General features: G+C 40.9%; 1 protein-coding gene across 4 annotated transcripts in view; it reads right to left on the minus strand.

Moving 5' to 3' along the window:
* The window catches only part of LOC138647400 (laminin subunit beta-1-like), a 77,426-nt gene that overhangs the window by 49,324 nt on the left and 2,277 nt on the right, over window positions 1-25,825 (minus strand). Inside the window, exons 2-3 of one of the 4 annotated variants that reach the window (XM_069736376.1) lie at window positions 13,445-13,479; window positions 4,771-4,874 (exon numbers count right to left, since the gene is read on the minus strand). In XM_069736376.1, coding sequence (XP_069592477.1) covers window positions 4,771-4,825 — 55 coding nt within the window. In that variant the 5' untranslated portion in view covers window positions 4,826-4,874; window positions 13,445-13,479. Of the gene's footprint in view, window positions 1-4,770; window positions 4,875-6,671; window positions 6,794-8,437; window positions 8,587-13,444; window positions 13,480-25,825 lie in introns of those variants that run through there. The other 3 variants (XM_069736379.1, XM_069736378.1, XM_069736377.1) reach the window with 3 other exon arrangements.

The following is a 25,825-nucleotide window of genomic DNA, read 5'->3' on the forward strand; positions in this document are numbered from 1 at the left end:
AACATGGAAACAAGTCAAAGTGACTCAATTATGGACAAGAATATAGGAACTGCGGGGTAGAAAAATGGCAGCATTAGCTCTGAACTGATGAGTTAAAATGAGGAATATCTGGCTGTAACCAAAGGCCTGGAGAGCGGCACAATCTGCAGGAACAGTGAAGCATGGTGGAGGGTCCTGTAAGTTTCTGGCTCCTTTTCAGTAAATGGAGTTGTGGATTTGGTCAGGATTAATGGTGTCCACATTGGTGAGAAATATGTGCAGATTCTGATTCATCATGTAAAAACATCAGGGAGGCTTCTGATTGGCTCCATATTGGCTCCGAACAAAGACCCCCAACATCCAACCAATGTCATTAATAACGAGGAGTCCTGGAGGTGATGATCCGGCCCCTGCAGATCCCTGATCTCACATCATCCAGTCTGTCTTTGATCAGAAGACACAGAAGGATCCGCACAAGCCTCATACACAGAAGATCTGGGGTCAGCTCTACAAGATGTTTGGAAGAACCTCCTGCCGAGATCCTTCAAAAACTGAGTGCAAGTGACGAGAAGAAGTGATGGAGGCGACGAGATGGGATTTAGATAATAAACACTTAATCTTGGAAGCTTCTTACCTTGCAGTATTTTTTCACACCCGCCTAAAACTTTTGCACAGTATTGGAAAACTCCATCCCAGGAAGGAATCAGAAGTCATCACTTTTGGGTGGGGTTTACATAAACTATGTCCTCTTTGTATCTGATAATTGTGATATACTATAGACTGGTGTTTGCCCCTCGCCGTACATTCCTCAGAGAGCTGCTGCCTAGAAATATTAGGGGCAATCATACATTGCAGAAGTAGAGGGCCCCAAGACCCCACACCTTATATTTTTCATATGTCAGCTCTATGCATTAACTTTTCCCAGCTAGATGATAAAATAATGGCTGCCTCCAGCCACCACTAGGGGGAGCTCACTGTACAGACATATGCAGTTCCTTTACATTAAAGTTTTTAAACAAAGTAAAAATAAAGCCTGTGCCACCGGCGGTAAAAACCACTGGACCCCAATACCCCACGTGTCAGGCTGAACTGTGGCAGATAGCAGAATTTCGACGGCAGATTTGGCTGTGAACATAATGAACCGTTATAAGGAGAGAGCAGCGTAAGTATAAAGCATGGATCAATGCTTGCATCAGACTCCAGAGATCTGATATTCATGGCCAATTTCACCCCTGTCAGTATCCACAATGGTTGGCATCTCGAGCAAATGACCCCGAAGAATCTCTTATTCGAGCCGCTTTATTTGCAGAGATTTGACGGATAAGTTCTACATTTGTGACATTCCGTGGCAGCATCTGATACTATGGAGACAATCAGGTTTCCAAGGCTACCGGATGTCCAAGAAGAATCAAATATTCCTGTCTGCCAGCTGGCACCGACAGCCGCTGCGCAATCTACCAAGGTATAGCAATTATATATCTATATATATATCTATATATATAATTGTCTAAGGGTTTTTCCATCTGTCTGTCTGTCTGTCCAGGAAATCCCGCCTCTCTGATTGGTCGAGGCCGCCAGGCCTCGACCAATCAGAGACGGGCACAGCATGGCGACGATGATGTCATAAAGGTTGCCTCAACCAATCAGCGACGGGCACAGTCTGCCGCGAATTCGCCTCGACCAATCAGCGACGGGCACAGTATCGACGTAGATGTCATAATGGTTGCCATGGCGACGATGATGTCATAAAGGTTGCCTCGACCAATCAGCGACGGGCACAGTCTGCCGCGAATTCTGGACTCATCATTGTCCATATACTACGGGGACATGCATATTCTAGAATACCCGATGCGTTAGAATCGGGCCACAATCTAGTATATATATATATATATATATATATATATATATATATATAAAATCAATAACATATACAAGTGCGCCTTCCCCTTTAAGTATATGAAGCTGGTTACAATACCCCTGAACCTGCATCCCTGCCCCGTTGGCATACAATATAAGTAATGCACCGTCTGAACCAACCCATGCCTAATTTTTTTTTATGTAACAGATTTACCTAAAAAAAAATGTCCTACCGTTTTGTGTACACAGCTCCTATGCAGACCTAAGTGTTAATAATAATAATAATAATCTTTATTTTTATATAGCGCTAACATATTCCGCAGCGCTTTACAGTTTGCACACATTATCATCACTGTCCCCGATTGGGCTCACAATCTAAAATTCCTATCAGTATGTCTTTGGAATGTGGGAGGAAACCGGAGTGCCCGGAGGAAACCCACGCAAACACGGAGAGAACATACAAACTCTTTGCAGATGTTGTCCTAGGTGGGATTAGAACCCAGGACCCCAGCGCTGCAAGGCTGCAGTGCTAACCACAAGTGTTGCAATACTTCCACATTATGAAATCTTTAAACCAAGAAAAGAAAAAAAGTAAGCGGCACAGCTCGACTTTCCAGAGATTAATATCTCGATGTGGAGAGTTTCCCAACAATAGGTAGTCCGGTCAGCTGAAAGGCGGTGCTTGTGTGAAACAAAGTGTCCATATAAATAAAAAAGTAGAAAAAACGCAATAGCACTCACCAATCAGTGGCAATTCAAACGTCCTTTATCCGAGCATATAGCAAAACATCTTCGCGGTTCAAGGGAGGGAGTGAGAGAGGGAGTGCGACAGGCAAGACGACGACGGCCGTTTCGCGCTAATACCGAGCGCTTCCACGGGTCCCGTTTTTTCTACTTTTTTTATTATGAAATCTTTGTTGTCTGATTCTGGAGTAACATATGACAGTATAGGAGAGTAACCCTACATGTAAGGTTTGTTTGTTTGTAGTCTGAAACTATGGAGACACATAGGTCTGTATAGTGGCTGCATGTGATGAAGCGAGCAGAGAGATGAGAAGTGAGCGATGAAGCGAGCAGTGAAGTGAACAGAGAAGCGAGCAGAGAGGTAAGCGATGACGTAAGCAGAGAAGCGAGCAATGATACGAGGAGAGAAGTGAGAACAGAAGTGAGCAATTAAGCGAGCAGAGACGTAAGTGATGAAGTGAGCAGAGAAGTGAACAGAGAAGTAATGAAGAGAGCAGTGAAGTGAACAGAGAAGCGAGCAAAGTAGTAAGCGATGACGTGTGCAAAGAAGCGAGCTATGAAACGAGCAGAGAAGTGAGAACAGAAGTAAGCAACTAAGCGAGCAGAGACATAAGTAATGACGAGAGCAGAGAAGTGAGCAATGAAATGAGCAGAGAAGTATGCGATCACGTGAGCAGAGAAGCAAGGGAATAATAAGCGATCAGAAAAGAGCGATGAAGCGAGCAGAGAAGTGAGAAGAGAGCAATTAGGTGAGCAGAGAAGCGCACAATGAAGCGAGCAAGAGAACTAAGTGATGAAGCGATCATAGAAGCGAGCCTTCATTCTTTTTCTATCCACTGCATTTTACAGAAATCACAAGACACATAGTCCATGCTCCAAAGCTAACCGTACAGCTGGCATTCTGACTTCCCGGCTGTGCCTTTAACCCCATCTGTGCCGAGTTTTAGCTGTCAATCACCTTGGTGAAAGCGATGGAAGACCAGCACCAAACCTGATCATAAGCCTCGGCGAGCGAAGAGGATATGGGCTGCATTTCCTAAAGGACTCAGAAGAAGGGACCTGTGTGATGACTGCGCCACCGGCCAGGCTTTCCCTAGAGGGGCGTAACTAAGTGACTACCTGGCCTAGAGCATCTGATGGTGAGAATAGGCTTGGTCTGTTAGGGTAGTCACCAGAAGCCACTTCAGGGCAGTCCGGATCTTCAGCAGCTGACCCTCCAGTCAAGGTAGAAATGTGAGGCGCACGGGGGCGAAGACAAAGATGTGATCCGAGGTCAAGATTGGCAGCACAAGTTCAAAATGAGTAAACAAGTTGGGTCGATAACAGGAGAGTAAAAACTAACATGCACCTTGACAGATTTCTAGAGACGGACTGAAACTAGGAACCTAAGTTCAGGCAAGGTGTGGAGGGAGGAGCTGCTTATCCACTTCTGGCAGGGGATAGGCCAGGGAAGCAGAACTCTGCAGGACAGAGTTAAATTCCTGTAGGGTCTGACCGCGCCTCCATATAACCAGGGGGAGACTCTCCAGCAACAGGGGAATGCAGCAGAGCTGGGAATGCAGCAGAGCTGGGAATGCTGCAAGAGGCAGCTCAGTGCGCTGGCCTGACACTGGGAAAAGCAGAGTGGTGAACGCATAGAGTAGGACGGTGCTGAGAAAGCGTGCGTGTTACCAGCGTGACAACCTGCTTTCTCTTGTCCACCGTCTGTGCCGGGGTATTGCCGCTCAACTACTTGCATTTGAGCTGCAATACCCAGTGCTGCCCATAGATAGGAGTGGTGCTATTTTTTCATGTCCCCATTTAATGAGACCTTAAACATAAAATAGAAAACAGTCCACTCTACCAATATTTATTTTCTGTTCCTCTGTTACTCCTCCTGGAAATTGTGAATAAGGCTGTGTTCAGATAAATGAACGTTGACATTCTGGGACCAGAGTGTAGATGTGACAGTCCATGAGCAGCTCGTGCACTTCCACGTTGATGAACATCGGTCCATGTATGGTCCATTGGGCACAAGAACAGCATACTGGCCAAAAATTAAACTGTTCTAACGTATAAGGACACGTTCCAACGAGTCAGGGAATCGTAACTTCCAACTTTCAATATATTCATTCCTTTCCAGGAGGAGTAACAGGGGAACAATACAACTTCAAGAACAGATACTTCAGAGTCAGAAACCAGGAAGCTTACCCAAAATCAAGAGCGACACGAATCTCTGACGCCATTTTTTTCTCCAGTGCGTCATCTGCAAGTTGATGTGTCGCGATTTACTTCCAAAGTCTAGTGAATTCCACCTGAAAAAAAAAAATAAAAAAAATGTTGAACTGAAATAGAGAATAGAGAAGCACAAAAACATAAAATATACTTCTATGCGCCTCCGAGAACGCTGTCAGACAACCAATGTAGTTGCTAACACTATTTTTATGAATGGTGTCAGTTAACTTTTGAAGACTTCTTCCTCCCCGCCATGTTTTTTTTTTCCACAGCCATTAGGCCAATCCCTGCCACTCTTTGCTTGTTATCGCTGCCACACAAAAAAGGAACTTTGTAATCAGTGTGGATTAAAAATCTTCCGTTTTGTGTATACAGCTCCCGTGCACACCAATGTTTCTCTAGGATAACAGACTACAAGCAGAGTCACGTGTTACTCCGCTCTCTCTTTTTATTGATAATAACCTTCAGACAGTAAAAGAAGAGGCAGAGAGAAGAGAGCAGCACATGACTGCAGGATCTGACTATGCAGCAGTAGTTTGTAGTCTGTTACCATGGAGACACATTGTTTGAAATTCTAAAAAATCAAAGTTCACTTTTTACTTTACATCCATCGAAGTAGAAATTATGTATCGAGTACAGTAATGAGGGCACAAAGCTTGGGACTTATTTGACCAACAAAAGCCCCCCAATGTAGCTCAGTAATGCCCACTATAATGCAAATCAGTGTAGACCCCCTCCCAGATAAAAGAAAATCTGCTCATGAATTCACCAGAAGGGCTATGAAATATCATGCTAAGCGCTCTGCAGAGTGAAGTCATCAAATGGGGTGAATTAATGACTTTGCCACACGCAGCGAGCGGCCCCGGCCCCTCATTGTCAGGGTCCTCCCTCCCAGCAGGCCATGGGCCACTCAGAAGCTCATCACACAGTGATCATTTTTATTCTAAGAGAATTTTATGGTCTTGTGGTCCAGAGAGGCCAGACTTACCGGACCCCGTCATTCCCGATACGACCTCATAACATAACAAGGTCCACATTTCACCACATGGTAAATTAAGGGTTAATATACTATCCACCGATCTGTCAGGATCAAGAGTTTCACTTTTCTCAAAATCACGTACAAACTTTTCCGTTTTAGTATTTTAGATATTTTATTACCTTAACAAAAAGTCTTGCAAAATTTTGAAGTTTTTAGATTTAAAAAAAAAAAAAAAAAAACATTTTAATTTCACAATTTTGGGATTTTTTTACTTTCTCAATTTATGGATTTGTAAAACTTTTTTTTTTGTTTCCAAATTAAACATTTTACTTTTTTCTGTTTGTTTGTTTTAAACATTATTTTCCCAATTTTGAGAATTTTTCAAACTATTTTACTTTCCCATTATTTGAGACGTTTTAATTTTCTTTTTTTTTTTTCCAAACTGTTTTTATTAAACATTTTCAATTAAACATTTTCAACATTAGTATATTAACATGCAAACATAGGTACAAGGAATTACCTCCCTCTTTCCGGTATTACAGAAGCCCATTAACGTTTTAATTTTCTATTTTTAAAAAAAAAAAAAACTTTGTTTTTCCTGTTTTTTTTTTTTTTTTTTTTTTTTTTTTTTATTCTTTAAACATTTTACCTTCTCAAATTTTTTTTATTTTTTCTTGTAAATTGTTTGCATTTGTGAAACTTTTACTTTTGTAATTTTTTTTTTCCTTTTTTTTATTTTCTCATTTGGGAAACTTATTTTATTTGTGGACCCAAGCTGATTGTTAAGGTTTCATCATCTAAGGCTAAGAGAGCGGCTGTGGTCTGACGGTGAAATTTAGGACTCGAGCCAGTCCATGCGTGGCCCCTAAGACAACCGAAAAGTCCAAAATATACACACCGTGGTTGTGTTAGGAGCAAATATCCCCATTCACAGTTCACGTTAATCCATAAGAACCAAACATTGATAGACAACAGATATGTACACGTTCTGCTGAAATCCTAAAACGCTTTTCATCTCAGCTAAAAAAAAAAATATTTATCACTAATTTGAGAAACATAAAATTATACAGAAATACATTAATATCTTTAGATATCTGAGCCAGAGAAGACTAATTAGATGGAAAATAAACCTTCCTAATATATTATATTACCACCACCTGGAGATTCTCCCAGGAATGTTCATTAGATGTGAAAATATATAGAACAGAAATGTCATTAAATGATAAGTTGTATATAAAAGGAATTTCTGTAAAAAAAAAAAGTCGATATTTTGATATGAGATGGATTAACAAATACATGATAAATAGATAATTGGATTAATCTATCAATTTGTCATCTGATATTTATCTAATATCTATGAATTACATCTATTTCTCATTTCTATGTATATTTATAATCTATTATCTATGTATCATCTATCTATCATGTATCTTTTATCTATCTATTATCAATTATCTATGTAGCTGTTATCTATTATATACCTATTATCTACCTAGTATCTCTCTTATCTATCTATGATCGATCTATTATCTATCTCTATTATCTATATATTATCTATCTATTATCTATATATCTATTATCTATCTATCATCGATCTATTATCTATCTCTATTATCTATCTATTATCTATCTATCTATTATCTATTGTCTATCTATTATCTATCTAGTATCTATCTAGTATCTCTCTTATCTATCTATCATCTATCATCGATCTATTATCTATCTCTATTATCTATATATTATCTATCTATCTATCATCTATCTATCTATTATCTATTGTCTATCTATCTATTATCTATCTAGTATCTATCTATTATCTATCTAGTATCTATCTAGTATCTCTCTTATCTATCTATCATCTATCTATCATCGATCTATTATCTCTATTATCTATCTATCTATTATCTATCTATCATCTATCTATTATCTATCTATCTATTATCTATCTATTATCTATCTATCTATTATCTATTGTCTATCTATTATCTATCTAGTATCTCTCTTATCTATCTATCATCTATCATCGATCTATTATCTATCTCTATTATCTATATATTATCTATCTATCTATATATTATCTATCTATCCATTATCTATCTAGTATCTATCTATTATCTATCTAGTATCTCTCTTATCTATCTATCATCGATCTATCATCGATCTATTATCTATCTATTATCTATCTATTATCTATCTATTATCTATCTATTATCTATCTATCTATTATCTATTGTCTATCTATCTATTATCTATCTAGTATCTATCTATTATCTATCTAGTATCTATCTAGTATCTCTCTTATCTATCATCTATCTCTATTATCTATATATTATCTATCTATCTATTATCTATCTATTATCTATCTATCATCTATCTATTATCTATATATCTATCTATTATCTATCTATCATCTATCTATTATCTATCTAGTATCTATCATCTATTATCTATCTATCTATTTATCTATCTATCTATCTATCTATCTATCTATCATCTTTCTATTATCTATCTATCCATCCATCCATCCATCTATGATAAGTTCTAGATATCTCGGAGGAGTCTGACCCAGTCTTGCTGATTTCTTCGTCCTCACTTCCTGACCCTCCGCAGTTTTCTCCTCTTTCATTATACCATCTTCTTCTATTTCTAGATAAAGTCGGTTACCTTGAAGTTGACGTCACGGACACTTGCCTCTTCTACAACTCGCCGCCAATGTAAAGAAGCCCAATTCGGTGTCTTATCTGTGGGAGCGGGTCCGGCCCCCCAATGATGCATAGGGGGGGTGTTATACCAACTTACAGCGTGAGAACACTAGCAATGTGAAAACAAACAAGCAATAGTGCAGCGAGCGCGCGGGACTAACGGGGCAGCGCTCCCCCCCTCCGGCCCTGATCCTAAATGGAGTGATTCTTATTCAAATTGGTACTGTCACTGGTGAGCGCAGGGCTGAAAGGGGAGCACATGGTTTCCAAGCTACAGGAATGCAGAGACTGATTTTTTTCTGCTCCGTGGGTCATACACTAAGCCCGCACTCTCCATCGCTTTTTATTCTGGACCGTATGGAGCCCCCCCTCCACCCTGTCCATCTCTGGAACTGGAAAGTTTTACAGGACTGGCAGCCGCTTTATCAACAAGCTACAAATATATTCATTGCCTCTTTATAAACGTATAAACTTCAGGCAATGAACCGGGGTCTTATAGGGAATTGGGAAAAAAAAACATGGCTGCTTTCTTTTGAAAACAGCGCCACCCTTGACCACAGGTTGTATGTGGTATTGCAGCTCAGCTCCATTAAAGTGAATCCAGTCTGAGAGGCTGAAGGAGTCCAAACTGGATCATCCCGAGGGGAAACTCAAGTTGGATCATTTCTTTGAAGTCTGTAACAGAGCATTACTGCATCTGAATGTAAAGAGTTCCTGTCATTCACCATAAATATGTCGTCGTTTTTCCTGGCGTAAATGCCGCTGTTCTGAATCTGGAGAGGTTGTTTTTTTCCTCCTGCGCCTTTCCGTTCCGTAGATAAGACCACCTCTTCCTTGTATATAGAGCTGGTCTTTTAAGCATGGGCGTGGTCATAAACTTTTCTCTGTGGGTGTGTTCAAGGATGACACCCACTTGGCTAAAGAGGCAAGATTTATATACAGTGAAGAGGAGGCCATATCTCAGGATCAGAGAGGCGCAGGAATAAAAGAAAAGCAGCTCCGGATTCAGGAGAACAGCGGCATTTACACAAATTTACATCATCATGGCAAGTGACAGGTCTTCTACTTAGAATGTCCTGTTTTCTAGTACTGTGTGGTCTACTGGCTTTGTAATCCTCTGCACTTTTTCTCCAGCAGTCAGGAGACCATGTCAGCGCAGTAACTTCATCGGTCGTCAATCAGTCTCCTGTCACAGTGTTGGCCAAGCCTTGATTGCTTGGCAAATAACAGGATCATGTAGCCTAAATAGCGCCCCCTCCTGGACTGTCTGGATGGAGTAAAGGAAGGGTTTGGGGCTGTGTTAGGATGGAGGCGGGTGGTAGATTATTGACTGTGTCCTGCCTTTTTAGTTAAAACTTAGAATTGAGCATGGTGGTTGCATGACTGTGGGAGAAGCGTCAGAGTGGTACAGAGGATTACCGGAGTGACCCCCTATAAGACAGTAGACCGGACATTAATAATTGGGAAGCTGAAAAAAATGTGCTAAAATTGTTTTTCATTATTCTCGGCTACAAACTTACAGTGGCATGTAAAAGTTTACAATTACAAATTACAAAAAGGAAAATAGGCCCCCTTCAAGTATCACAACTTGTAAAAGCTTTAGACAAGAATCTTTCAATTCTTGTTTGAGGGATTTTCCTCCATTCTTCCATGGAGAATTCTTCCAGTTCTGTGAGATTCCTGGGGCTTCTTCCATCCTCTGCTATTTTGAGTTCTAGCCACAGACTTTCAATGATGCTCTGATCAGGGGACTGTGATGGCCATTGTAAAACCTTCAGCTTGCACCTTTTGAGGTCGTCTATTGTGGATTTTTTTAATGTAGGTTTAGGATCATTATTAATTTTTTTTTACAGATAGTGTTATGTTTGCATCATGAACTTGTTGAAATTTAATTGAATCCATTCTTCCCTCTTCCCGTGAAATGTTCCCTGTGCCATTGGCTGCAACACAACTCCAAAGCCTGATTGATCCACCCCCATGCTTAATGGTTGGCGAGATGTTATTTTTCCTGAAATTTTGTGCCTTTTTTATCCACACATACCTGTGATCATTGTGGCCAAAGAGTTTTATTTTATAAAACTCTTATAGGTCCACAGGAATTGTTTCTAAAATGCATCAGGCTTGTTTAGATGTTCTTTTGCATACTTCTGACTCTGAATTTTATAGTGAGGACGCAGGAGAGGTTTTCTTCTGATGACTCATCCATGAAGGCCATATATGTGCAGGTGTCTCTGAACAGTATAACAATGTACTACAACTCCAGAGTCTGCTAAATCTTCTGAAGGGCTTCTGCAGTCAGGCGGGGGTTCTAGTTTGCCTCTTTAGTAATCTACGAGCAGCTCTCACTGAAATTTTGCTTGGTCTTCCAGACCTCATCTTGACCTCCACTGTTCGTGGTAACTACAATCTCTTAATTACATTTAAAACTGAGGAAAGGGCAACTTGAAAATGCTTTGCTATCTTCTTATAACCTTCTCCTGCTTTGTGGGCCTCCACCATTTCCAGAGTGCTGGGCAGCTACTTAGAAGAACCCACGGCTGCTGTTTTTTTGGCACGAGGTTAGAGGAGGCTGGGTTTTTATAAAGCGGAGAAGCTTTCATCACTTGGTCTTTCCGAACGATGATAGAGAACAAGCCATAATCCTAACAGGCTAATGAAGGTCTGAAACCTTGATCAATGTTATCTGAGCACAAAAAATCTCCAAGGGTGCCCAAACTTTTGCATTGGCCCATTTTCCTTTTTGTAATTTTTCAAATGGAAAAAGTGACAATATATAGATTTTTTTTGCATAAAATACAAGGGAAATATGTCATCTTTAATTTTAGCCTTTTTAGAGATAATTTAATCTTCAACTTGCTTAACTGTTGACAAAAACAGTAATTTTGTCCAGGGGAGCCTAAACTTTTACACGCCACTGTAAATCTGATTGTTAAAAAGGGTTATACAATGACATGTCTACTATCTTTCGGAAACAGCGCCACACCTGTCCTTGTCCGGTATTACAGTTCAGTTCCATTTAACATGGTATAGCACTAAGCTGCTATACCACATGCAACCTGTAGACAATGGTGGCGCTGTGTTTGGAAGAAAGCAGCCAAGTTTTTCTGACAGTAGTTTTCTATTCACCTTCATACTGGCGACTCCCAAAAATGACGGTAGTCAGCGACAACCAGAATTGAGAGTCATGATAATATAGAGCCATGATTGACCGTGTTATATTATTAGTATTATTATTGACCCTTTTCATTCCAACCATTCCCCCTTATAGCAGAAGTCGTCTTCCCAGGGTGGCACAGTTGGCCGGGCACAGCACAGTCCCATGTTTAATTGACTATTGTGCACAAATTGGTGCCTGAATAGAAGAGGAAACACCAACAAGCCCACGTCACCGTCTGGCAGAGCAGCTAATTAATGGGGAGCGGAATGTGCCCCTCCGGGGGACGAGAGGAGAAGTGAAGCCAAACCAGAGGTTGTAGGACACCTTCTAATTTGCTGTGTTAATTGCTGAGTTCTGGGCATATTCTATATTGTCCTGATACAGATCTGAATGGTGACGACTATTGGGCAGAACAGACGCTGGAGGCAGCTATGTCGTGTTTGAGTGGGTGTTATTAAAGGAAAGAAATAGTGATAATTGGGCAGCACTATACAGTGCCCAAATATTGGCGTTATAAGGTGCCCAATAAATAAGTATTACACAAACAGTCTAAGACGGTACCCAAATAATAGAATTATAAGGCGACTAAGCTCTTAAATAATAGTACGGTACTCAAATAATAGTATTATATGGCGACTAAGCTCTTAAATAATAGTACCATGCAGTGACTAAATATATGGTGCCTAAAAATGACCATACAATGTTCATATAATAGTAATCTGTGAAAATAAGAGTGGCATAAATTGCTTAATAAATTATTACATTATAATTATTACACTGTGCTTATTCAATAGTACCATCCATTGCCCAAATATTTGTGCCATAAGGTGCCTAAAAATTACCATACAGTTCCTACATGACAGTGCCATAAATTGCCTATTGCCATACAGTGCTCATACAATACTAACATACAGCACTTAAATTATACTTCCATAAATACCCTGATTATAATAATAGTACCATAATAATTAACAAGCATTCCTTATATAACAATTCCACACAGTGCCTAAAAAATAGTGCCACGAATTCCCCAATAATTGCCTCATAGTGCTCATCTTATAGTACCATTCAGTCCCTAAATATTAGTGCCATAAGGTTCCTAATAATTGCCATACATTTCCTAAATGAAAGTGTCAAATTGTCTAATAATTAAAGGGAACCTGTCACCTGAATTTGGCGGGACAGGTTTGCGGTCATATGGGCGGGGTTTTCGAGTGTTTGATCCACCCTTTACTTACCCGTTGGCTGCAATATTGGGTTGAAGGTCATTCTCTGTCCTCCGAAGTACACACCAGCGCAAGGTGCAAGATTGCCTTGCGCAGGCGTGTACTTCGGAGGACACAGCATGAACTTCAGCCCAATATATACAGAATAAAAATAGTGCCATAAATAGCCATATGATTACCATACAGTGCTTATAGTATTTCCATATAGTGTGTAAATAATAGTGCCATATATTGCAAATATTAATCCCATAAGGTGCCAAGTAATTACCATGGAGTGCTCAAATTGTAGTACCACATATAAGGTCAAGAAAATAGAAAGACAATGACCTCATATCAGAACATCTCAGAACAAAGTCTGGGGAGTGTCTCAAGTCAGATTGGCTTCTTTTTTTTGCCTGTAGATACATTTTTGTGTGACAGCATCGGTTTCCTAAACAGAAACATCAACTATATTTCATATTTCCTGTTGACATAATCCTTGAAGGAGCATCAGTGGGATAATATTTTCTTAAAGACAAAAGCCCGGCTGATCCTATTACAACATTTGACCCCAGTAATAGAACTAATGTCAAACAATTTGTCTTACCTGGAGGCAAATAATTAGTAGGGTTCTAGAGGAGTCTGGGAAAAAAAAACAAAAGACAAAGACTTTGGTAGTGCCTAAAGGACTAATCCAGCCGGGTTACAATAAAATAATGCCTTACTAGGTGCTGGTGGAGATATTTGGTGGCAACAGTAGCATAAAGTATCAGCTAGATGTATTATGCATTTAGAAAATGGGTACTGCGATGGGTACGGTAACTACAGAATCAGTTTTTCACACCTTCTGCCATGGAAAGAAGTCAGCTGTCTGTTATTTTAAGTGGAGTCATCATATTTGAGTTATGAGGACACGATATGATAGAATTATTGACTCCTCAATAGCACTATTGTTTATAGTCAATATATAGAAGTACTATGAGGGCTCTATATGGTAGTATTTGAAGTCTATATAGAGTTACAAAATGATGCTTTACTAGGTGTTGTTGGATTTATTAAGTGACAATTTGGGCACCGGTGCTCAGGAAGGATATAATGGAACTAGAGAGAGTACAAAGGAGGGCAACAAAATTAATAAAGGGGATGGGAGAACTACAATACCCAGATAGATTAGCGAAATTAGGATTATTTAGTCTAGAAAAAAGACGACTGAGGGGCGATCTAATAACCATGTATAAGTATATAAGGGGACAATACAAATATCTCGCTGAGGATCTGTTTATACCAAGGAAGGTGACGGGTACAAGGGGGCATTCTTTGCGTCTGGAGGAGAGAAGGTTTTTCCACCAACATAGAAGAGGATTCTTTACTGTTAGGGCAGTGAGAATCTGGAATTGCTTGCCTGAGGAGGTGGTGATGGCGAACTCAGTCGAGGGGTTCAAGAGAGGCCTGGATGTCTTCCTGGAGCAGAACAATATTGTATCATACAATTATTAGGTTCTGTAGAAGGACGTAGATCTGGGGATTTATTATGATGGAATATAGGCTGAACTGGATGGACAAATGTCTTTTTTCGGCCTTACTAACTATGTTACTATGTTACTATGTAATTATAGATGTATTGAACATTTAGGAAATTGGTCACTGCCATGGGTACGACAGCTACAAGAGTTGATTCTTGCACCCCTTCTGTTATATAAAGAAGCTGAGGATGTTGGTCAGTGTGTCAAATTAAGTTACATTACCATTAGTGATGAGCGAATATACTCGTTGCTCGTATGCCTGTCTAGTAGCCATAAATCATTCAGCTGAGGTGACAAAAACTAAATCTCCGAGCACTTACAAATACTCGGAGATCACCTGAGCATGCTCAGGAAAACCCGAGCAACGAGTATACTTGCTCATCACTAATTACCATATAAATGTATTGTAGACCCCTATATAACAATTACACAGTTTTCTATATACTACTCAGCATTGATCTAAATGGTGGTATTATTTGGGCTGAATACTTTATGCTCTAGTATGTGGGCACTACATGGCAGTATTATTTAGTCATTATATTGCAGTTATATTTTCACACTATGACAGCTTTATTTGGGAATTAAAGGTCATAATTATGATGTAAATATATGAGTTCTATAAAGGCACTATGTGAGAAAGCTTTTATTTAGGAATTGTTTTGCGGTATTATTTGGACACTATGATGCTTTTCACTGTGCCATTGAATAGAATATTGTGATATTGTTATACAAAACTAGATGGTGGCCCGATTCTAACGTATCAGGTATTCTAGAATATGTAGGTAGTATATAGCACAGGCTACGTACTATATTGCACAGTGACGTAGTATATAACTCAACCGACGTAGTACATAACATAGCTATGTAGTATATAACAGAGCTACGTAGTATATAACACAGCCACGTAGTGTATTGCACAGGTATGTAGTATATTGGTCAGCCACGTAGAATATAGCAGAGCCACATAGTATATAACATAGCCACGTAGTATATTGTAGAGCCACGCAGTATATTGCACAGCCACGTAGTATATAACACAGTCACGTTGTGTATTGCACAGCGTGATGTCATGGCAGGTCCTTCTCGCATAGCATCCTTGGCACCGGAACCTGCCGCTTGCACTGCCGAGGACAGCGGGAGACGTCGGAAGGTGAGAATACCCTTTTTTTTTTGTAACATTAGATCTTTTTACTATTGATGCTGCATACGCAGCATCAATATTAAAAAGTTGGTCACACAGGGTTAATAGCTGCGTTAACGGAGTGCGTTACACCGCGGTCCGTTAACGCTGGCATTAACCCTGTGTGAGCGCTCAGTGCTGACTGCAGGGCAGTAAAGCAGCGGCCATTTCGCTGCCAGACTATGGCCGCCGCTGATTGGTCATGGCAAAACGCCCACAACCAATCAGCGACTTGGATTTCCATGACAGACAGAGGCCGCGACCAATGAATATCCGTGACAGACAGAAAGACAGACAGACAGAAGTGGACCTTAGACAATTATATAGTCAAAGGTTATGAGGGCACTAAATGGAATAAATAGGCACTGTATTTTAGTCTTATCTGGTCATTGTATGGGAATTTTATTTGGGCATTTCAATACAAATATGTGGTACATATATAAACGTGTTATGAGGGTGCTACAGCGGCATGTGTGGCATGAAAAACTTTGGGCCCCCAGGGCCAAAATTACTGTTACGGTGAACAGATAAGCAAGTTAAAGTTAAAAAGATCTCTAAAAGGACTAAAGGTAAAGAGGACACAATTCCTTTGTATTTTAGGCAAAACATACATTATATATATATATATATATATATATATATATATATATATATATATATATATATATATATATATACTGTTCAAAAAAATAAAGGGAACACTTTATTATTATTATTTATTATTATAACGCCATTTAGTCCATGGCGCTTTACATGTGAGGAGGGTTATACATAACAAGTACAATAATCTTAAAAAATACAAGTCATAACTGGTACAGGAGGAGAGAGGACCCTGCCTGTGAGGGCTCACAATCTACAAGGGATGGGTGAGGATACAGTAGGTGAGGGTAGAGCTGGTCATGCAGCGGTTTGGTCGATCGCGATCGGTGGTTACTGCAGGTTGTAGGCTTGTCGGAAGAGGTGGGTGTTCAGGTTCTTTTTGAAGGTTTCGATGGTAGGCTAGAGACTGATATGTTGTGGTAGAGAGTTCCAGAGTAGGGGTGATACGCGAGAGAAATCTTGTATGTGATTGTGGGAAGAGGAGATAAGAGGGGAGTAGAGTAGGAGATCTTGTGAGGATCGGAGGTTGCGTGCAGGAAAGTACAGGGAGACGAGGTCACAGATGTATGGAGGAGACAGGTTGTGGATGGCTTTGTACGTCATGGTTAGGGTTTTGTAGTGGAGTCTCTGGGCAATGGGGAGCCAGTGAATGAATTGACAGAGGGGAGAGGCCGGGGAATAGCAGGGGGACAGGTGGATTAGTCGGGCAGCAGAGTTTAGAATAGATTGGAGGGGTGCGAGAGTGTTAGAGGGGAGGCCACAGAGCAGGAGGTTGCAGTAGTCAAAGCGAGAGATGATGAGGGCATGGACTAGGGTTTTTGCAGATTCTTGGTTTAGGAATGTACGGATCCGTGAAATATCTTTGAGTTGAAGTCGGCAGGAAGTGGAAAGGGCTTAGATATGTGGTTTGAAGGAGAGATCAGTGTCAAGGATTACCCCGAGGCAGCGAGCTTGTGGGACTAGGGAGAGTGGACAGCCATTTACTGTAATGGATAGTTTCGTTGAGGGGGTCGTGTGAGATGGGGGAAAGATGATGAATTCTGTTTTGTCCATGTTAAGTTTTAGAAATCTAGCGGAGAAGAAGGATAAAATAGCGGATAGACATTGAGGGATTCTGGTTAGTAGGGAGGTGATATCTGGTCCAGAGATGTAGATCTGTGTGTCGGCAGCATAGAGGTGATACAGAAATCCGTGAGATTCTATGAGCTGTCCCAGGCCAAAAGTGTAAATGGAGAAGAGCAGGGGCCTAAGGACTAAACCTTACGGGACTCCGACAGATAGGGGGCGAGGTGAGGAGGTGGTGTGTGAGTGGGAGACGCTGAATGTCCGGTCTGTTAGGTATGACGAGATCCAGGATAGGGCCAATTCTGTGATGCCAAGGGATGAGAGGGTCTGTAGTAATAGGGAATGGTCCACTGTGTCAAAGGCAGCCGACAGGTCCAGGAGGAGGACGACAGAGTAGTGTCGCTTGCTCTTGGCGGTTAATAGATCATTGGTGACCTTCGTTAGGGCAGTTTCAGTGGAGTGGTGTGACCGGAAGCCAGATTGTAAGCGGTCAAAGAGGGAGCAAGAAGAGAGATGGGAGGACAGTTCAAGATGGACGTGTTGTTCCAGTAGTTTGGAGGCATAGGGGAGAAGTGATATAGGGCGATAGCTAGATACAGAGGATGGGTCAAGAGAAGGCTTTTTGAGGATAGGTGTGATGGAGGCACGTTTAAAGCTTGAGGGGAAAACACCAGTTGTTAGTGATAGGTTGAAGAGATGGGTTAGGGTTGGGATGAAGAAAACAACAACAATCAATTTCAAATGCTGTTGAATGTTGGTTCTGCTTTCATACTTGTGGTAGCATGAGACGGACTCTACAACCACACAAGTGGCTCAGGTAGTGCAGCTCATCCAGGATGGCACATCATTGTGAGCTGTGGCAAGAAGGTTTGCTGTGTCTGTCAGTGTAGTGTCCAGAGGCGCTACCAGGAGACAGGCCAGTACACCAGGAGACATGGGACATGGAGGGGGCCGTAGGAGGGCAACAACCCAGCAGCAGGACCGCTACCTCAGCCTTTGTGCAAAGAGGAACAGGAGGAGCACTGCCAGAGCCCTGCAAAATGACCTCCAGCAGGCCACAAATGTGCATGTCTGCACAAACGATTAGGCCTCTTTTCCACTTGCGAGGAAAACGGACGAGTGCAATCCGATAAAAAATTGGATTGCACTCAGACCAATGTTAGTCAATAGGTGACATTCCATTTGCGATTTTTTTCTCAGCTGAAATCGGACTGAGAAAAAAATCGCAGCATGCTGCATATTGCTGCGATTCTCGGACGAGACTCGCCAATGCAAGTCAATGGGTGTGACGAAAAAATTGCACAGCACTCGCACCATGCGAGTGCTGTCCGATTTTTACGCACCGGTGTCCTTTGAAAAGCCGGTAATTCAGCGTGGTGTACAGTAAAATCACACTGACAGGTTAGATTAGATATATACACATAGAATAGGTATATATACATATATACATATATATACACATATACACACACAGGGTGGAGCGCGGTAATTTGCTGATTTGGGAATGAAATAAAAAAATTATGATCATTAGAAAAATTTATTTTATATTTTAATTATACTGAACAGTAATGGAATTTTTAAATTACATGGTTTTAAATAGTGTATCTGGCAAATGTCGACCTTCGCTATCCACACACTGCTGCATACGTTTTCTGAAGTTTTCATGAACTCTAACAAGCATGTCCACTGGTATTCTGCCAATTTCAGCTTCAATATTGTTCCTTAGGTCTTCCAAGGTGTTGGGACGGTTGATATACACCTTAGACTTCAGGTAACCCCAAAGGAAAAAATCGCATGGGGCTAAATCTGGTGAGCGTGCTGGCCAGTTCACATCTCCCCTCAAAGAGATAAGCCGTCCAGGAAACATTTGCCTCAAACAATTCATGGTAACCCTCGCTGTGTGTGCAGTGGCACCATCCTGTTGGAACCATGTATCCTCTAGTTCCATTGCCTCAAGAGCCGGCTGAAAATAATCCTGTATCATAGACAAGTACTGTTCGGAGTTCACAGTTATGGCACGACCATTATCCTGAAAAAAGTAAGGACCAATGATGCCTACTCGTGATATGGCGCACCACACAGTGACGCGGTCCGAATGCAGAGGTCTCTCGTGAACTTCTCTGGGGTTTGTTTCACTCCAGTAACGCATATTTTGTTTGTTTACACACCCACTGAGGTGAAAATGTGCCTCATCAGAAAAAAACACAATTGCGTCACGGGGTATCGCTGCTAACATGTCTTCACAAGAGGTCCGCCGTGTCAAATAGTCCCATGCTGACAAATGTTGGACCACGCACATTTTATACGGGTGAAAATTCAGTTCATCATGAAGAATCCGGTGGAGAGAACGTCTTGAAATGCCAAGAGCAAATGATTGCTTCCGAGCAGAGCGTTTCGGAGATTGCAGTACTGCTGCTCTAACTCTCTCGATGTTTTGTGGTGTTGTAATCCTTCTCTCAGGTCCCCTTCGTACACATGACACATTCCCTGCTGTTCTGAATGCATTCACCCAATTTACAATTGATTGCCGTCCAGGAACACGTCCGCATGGAGGAACAGCGAATTGTAAACGAAAAGCACTCTGCACTGCAATGATCGAGTGGGCATTTGAAAAATACGCTTCAACACAAAATGACCTCTCCTCACGTGTCCACTGCATGATGGCAACTGAAAGGCAGAGGAATACAAATCTCCCATCAGCCACTGTAAGCCACACCCACTCTCCCCTCTTTTCGACCGACAGTGCCGCCACAGCATGCAGTGCAAAAAAGCAAATTACCGCGCTCCACCCTGTGTGTGTATATATATATATATATATATATATATATATATATATATATATACAGTGGGGCAAAAAAGTATTTAGTCAGTCAGCAATAGTGCAAGTTCCACCACTTAAAAAGATGAGAGGCGTCTGTAATTTACATCATAGGTAGACCTCAACTATGGGAGACAAACTGAGAAAAAAAAATCCAGAAAATCACATTGTCTGTTTTTTTAACATTTTATTTGCATATTATGGTGGAAAATAAGTATTTGGTCAGAAACAAAATTTCATCTCAATACTTTGTAATATATCCTTTGTTGGCAATGACAGAGGTCAAACGTATTCTGTAAGTCTTCACAAGGTTGCCACACACTGTTGTTGGTATGTTGGCCCATTCCTCCATGCAGATCTCCTCTAGAGCAGTGATGTTTTTGGCTTTTCGCTTGGCAACACAGACTTTCAACTCCCTCCAAAGGTTTTCTATAGGGTTGAGATCTGGAGACTGGCTAGGCCACTCCAGGACCTTGAAATGCTTCTTACGAAGCCACTCCTTTGTTGCCCTGGTGGTGTGCTTTGGATCATTGTCATGTTGAAAGACCCAGCCACGTTTCATCTTCAATGCCCTTGCTGATGGAAAGAGGTTTGCACTCAAAATCTCACGATACATGGCCCCATTCATTCTTTCATGTACCCGGATCAGTCGTCCTGGCCCCTTTGCAGAGAAACAGCCCCAAAGCATGATGTTTCCACCACCATGCTTTACAGTAGGTATGGTGTTTGATGGATGCAACTCAGTATTCTTTTTCCTCCAAACACGACAAGTTGTGTTTCTACCAAACAGTTCCAGTTTGGTTTCATCAGACCATAGGACATTCTCCCAAAACTCCTCTGGATCATCCAAATGCTCTCTAGCAAACTTCAGACGGGCCCGGACATGTACTGGCTTAAGCAGTGGGACACGTCTGGCACTGCAGGATCTGAGTCCATGGTGGCGTAGTGTGTTACTTATGGTAGGCCTTGTTACATTGGTCCCAGCTCTCTGCAGTTCATTCACTAGGTCCCCCCGCGTGGTTCTGGGATTTTTGCTCACCGTTCTTGTGATCATTCTGACCCCACGGGGTGGGATTTTGCGTGGAGCCCCAGATCGAGGGAGATTATCAGTGGTCTTGTATGTCTTCCATTTTCTAATTATTGCTCCCACTGTTGATTTCTTCACTCCAAGCTGGTTGGCTATTGCAGATTCAGTCTTCCCAGCCTGGTGCAGGGCTACAATTTTGTTTCTGGTGTCCTTTGACAGCTCTTTGGTCTTCGCAATAGTGGAGTTTGGAGTCAGACTGTTTGAGGGTGTGCACAGGTGTCTTTTTATACTGATAACAAGTTTAAACAGGTGCCATTACTACAGGTATTGAGTGGAGGAAAGAGGAGACTCTTAAAGAAGAAGTTACAGGTCTGTGAGAGCCAGAAATCTTGATTGTTTGTTTCTGACCAAATACTTATTTTCCACCATAATATGCAAATAAAATGTTAAAAAAACAGAATGTGATTTTCTGGATTTTTTTTTCTCAGTTTGTCTCCCATAGTTGAGGTCTACCTATGATGTAAATTACAGACGCCTCTCATCTTTTTAAGTGGTGGAACTTGCACTATTGCTGACTGACTAAATACTTTTTTGCCCCACTGTATATATATATATATATATATCAAGGAGACACCTATATATATATATATATATATATATATTTATATTTAATGCAGCGCTAGATAGCAGAAAAGCCGGTAATTCAATTGCCGGCTTTTCCTATCTTCACAAACCCGACATGATATGAGACATGGTTTACATACAGTAAACCATCTCATATCCCTTTTTTTTTTTTGCATATTCCACACTACTAATGTTAGTAGTGTGTATGTGCAAAATTTGGGCGCTCTAGCTATTAAAGGGTTAAATCGCGGAAAAAAATTGGCGTGGGCTCCCGCGCTATTTTCTCCGCCAGAGTGGTAAAGCCAGTGACTGAGGGCAGATAATAGCCTGGAGAGGGACCATGGTTTTTCCCCCCTCCCCCCTGGCTAAAAACATCTGCCCCCAGCCACCCCAGAAAAGGCACACCTGGAAGATGCGCCTATTCTGGCACTTGGCCACTCTCTTCCCATTCCAGAGTAGTGGTGGGATATGGGGTAATGAAGGGTTAATGTCACCTTGCTATTGTAAGGTGACATTAAGCCGGGTTAATAATGGAGAGGCGTCAATTATGACACCTATCCATTATTAATCCAATAGTATGAAATTGTTAAAAAACACACACACATTATTACAAAGTATTTTAATGAAATAAATACACAGGTTTTTGTAATATTTTATTATACTGGTAATCCACCTGAAGACCCTCGATCTGTAAAAAAGGTAAAATAAAAAAAACAACAATATACATACCTTCCGATGATCTGTCTCGTCCCACGATGTAAATCCATCTGAAGGGGTTAACTAATTTTACAAGCAGAAGCCTGCTAATGTAACCCATGTCTCATATCATGTCGGGTTTGTGAAGGAGAAATGAAAAGCCGGCAATTGAATTACCGGCTTTTCTGCTATCTAGCGCTGCATTAAATATATACAGTATATATATTTGTCTATCTATCTATCTATATATGTGTGTCTCATATATATATATATATATATATATATATATATATATATATATATATATATATATATACATATTCTTTGTGTATATATCAACTCTAACCTGTCAGTGTGATTTTACTGTACACTGCACTGAATTACTGGCTTTTCAAAGGACACCAGTGCGTAAAAATCGGACAGCAATACGGATGTCATATGGATGTTGCAATAAAAAAAATAAAAAATAAAATCGCATGACAATCACATACGTTACATCCGTTTTTTTCGGTCCGTAAATCGGACCTTTTTTTTCTCGCAAATGGAAAAGAGGCCTTAGAAAGAGACTCCATGAGGATGGTCTGAGTGCCCAACGTCCAAAAATGGGGATTGCGCTCACAGCACAACACTGTGCAGGATGCTTGGCATTTGCCACAGAACACCAGGATTGGCAAATTCACCACTGGCGCCCTGTGCTCTTCACAGATGAAAGCAGGTTCACACTGAGCACATGTGACAGACGTGACAGAGTCTGAAGACGCCGTGGAGAGCGATCTGCTGCCTGCAACATCCTTCAGCATGACCGGTTAGGCAATGGGTCAGTAATGGTGTGGGGTGGCATTTCTTTGGAGGGCCGCACAGCCCTTCATGTGCTTTCCAGAGGTAGCCTGACGGCCATTAGGTACCGAGATGAGATCCTCAGACCCCTTGTGAGACCATATGCTGGTGTGGTTGGCCCTGGGTTCCTCCTAATGCAGGACAATGCCAGACCTCATGTGGCTGGAGTGTGTCAGCAGTTTCTGCAAGATGAAGACGTTGAAGCTATGGACTGGCCCGCCCGTTCCCCACACCTGAATCCGATTGAACACATCTGAGACATCATGTCTCACTCCATCCACCAACATCACGTTGCACCACAGACTGTTCAGGAGTTGGCAGATGCTTTAGTCCAGGTCTGGGAGGAGATCCCTCAGGAGACCATCCGCCACCTCATCAGGAGCATGCCCAGGCGTTGTAAGGAGATCATACAGGCACGTGGAGGCCACACACATTACTGAACATCTTTTCCTTGTCATGAGGCATTTCCACTGAGGTTGGATCAGTCTGTAACTTAATTTTCCACTTTGATTTTGAGCATCATTCCAACTCCAGACCTCCATGGGATATTACTTTTCATTTACATTGATAATTGTTATGTTTTACTGTTCAGAACACATTCCATTATGCAATGAATAAAAATTTGCAACTGGAATATTTTATTCAAAGATGTCTAGGATGTGGTATTTTAGTGTTCCCTTTATTTTTTTGAGCAATATCTCTCTCTCTCTCTCTATATATAAAATATATATAAAATATATATATATATATATTTATATATATATATATATATATATATATATATATATATATACACACACACATATATATATATATCTATATATATATATATATATACATACATACATACATATTTACAGCTAGTAGCTGTAAATCATTCAGCTGCCGCGATGAAAACAATCTCCGAGCAGTCATAAATACTCAGAGGTCACCCCGGTGTGCTCTGGAAAACCTGAGCAACGAGTATACTCGCTCATCACTAATCATTATACATTTGTAGAAGTCATTTTCTTCTCACCGTCAGCTTTTTTACATATGGTGTTATGTTTGCATCAAGAATTTGTTGAAATTTCATTGAATCCATTCTTCTCTCTACCCGTGAAATGTTCCCCGTGCCATTGGCTCCAACACAGCCCCAAAAGCATGATTGATCCACCCCCATGGTTAATGGTTTGCGAGATTTTCTTTTCCTGAAATTCTGTGCCCTTTTTTCTCCACACAAACCTTTGATCATTGTGACCAGAGTTCTATTTTATCCTCATAGGTCCACAGGATTTGTTACCAAAATGCATCAGGCTTGTTTAGATGTCCTTTTGCATACTTCAGACGCTGAATTTATTGGTGAGGATGCAGGAGAGGTGTTCTTCTGATGACTCATCCCTGAAAGCCATATATGTGCAGGTGTCTCTGAACAGTAGACCAATGTACTACAACTCCAGAGTCTGCAAAATCTTTCTAAAGGTCTTTTGTAGTCAAGCGGGGGGTCCTGATTTGCCTCTGTAGCAATCTTATGAGCAGCTCTCACCGAAATTCTGCTTGGTCTTCCAGACCTCATCTTGACCTCCACTGTTCCTGGTAACTGTCATTTCTTAATCACATTTCAAACTGAGGAGTTGGAGGAGGCTGGGTTTTTATAAAGCTGGAAATTTCCATCACCTGGCTTTTCCTAACGATGATAGTGAACAAGCCATAACCTTAGGTTTTGACCCATTCAGGAAGTAGGGGTGGCGCTGCTTGGTGGGCACTTGGTCCAGTAAGATCGGGGTACAATTATATCCTCTGCACCCCTTTAAGTCACAGATTATTGAATAAAAAGAATTAGGCCTTACAATACAGCTAATTAAAAATATCCCCTTTGTCTTAAGCCCTTCATTGTACATTTCGGTGACATGCCCACCCTGCCGGGGGCTGATGGGTGAATTGTCCTCCGAAGGATTTCCATTTTCTATTGAAAAGAATAAATGAGGCCTGATCACAGTTTGCTTACTGTGGGACTGACCTGTGACCCGCATCCCTCAGCCAAAATCCAATTTGGATGGATGAGAGCTATTATAATTTTAAAGCTTAGACTTGGGGTGTACAAACTTTTGCAATGATGTATCATGTCCCATTTGATGAATAAACATTATTTTTAGAATATTTGATATATGCATCACTGCATGTGAACTAATGGTGACTGATAGTGAGAGTAAGAAAAAACTATCACTCCCATCATGCCCCGAGACAAGTCTCCCATCCTCTTTACAGTGGGCCTGTGCTCATTGCCGCCCCCTGCTGTATAATGTATGTAAGTCCCGCTCCTTCGAGAAAGTGACAATTACCGCCAATTATTTTGCACCCCCTAACCTGTGTTCATTATTAAACCCCTTTTCCCTCAAGTGCATGTATTGCAATTTCAGAAAAACTGATGTAATTATAGTTTGCCCTTTGACGTCCTAGTTTTGTTTTGCTTTTCACTAAATTTTTTAAAAACAGCATATAACTTTTTATTTTATTTATTTTGATTTTTTTTATATAACAATTTTATTATCCTCGTCCTATCCGTAACCTAAAGCCTAATCCTAACCCTAGCTCTAATTCTAAACCTAGCTCTAAATTAACTATAGCTTTAAGCCTTA

This window comes from Ranitomeya imitator, chromosome 8, assembly GCF_032444005.1.
Source record: "Ranitomeya imitator isolate aRanImi1 chromosome 8, aRanImi1.pri, whole genome shotgun sequence".
NCBI classification, from domain to species: Eukaryota; Metazoa; Chordata; class Amphibia; order Anura; family Dendrobatidae; genus Ranitomeya; species Ranitomeya imitator.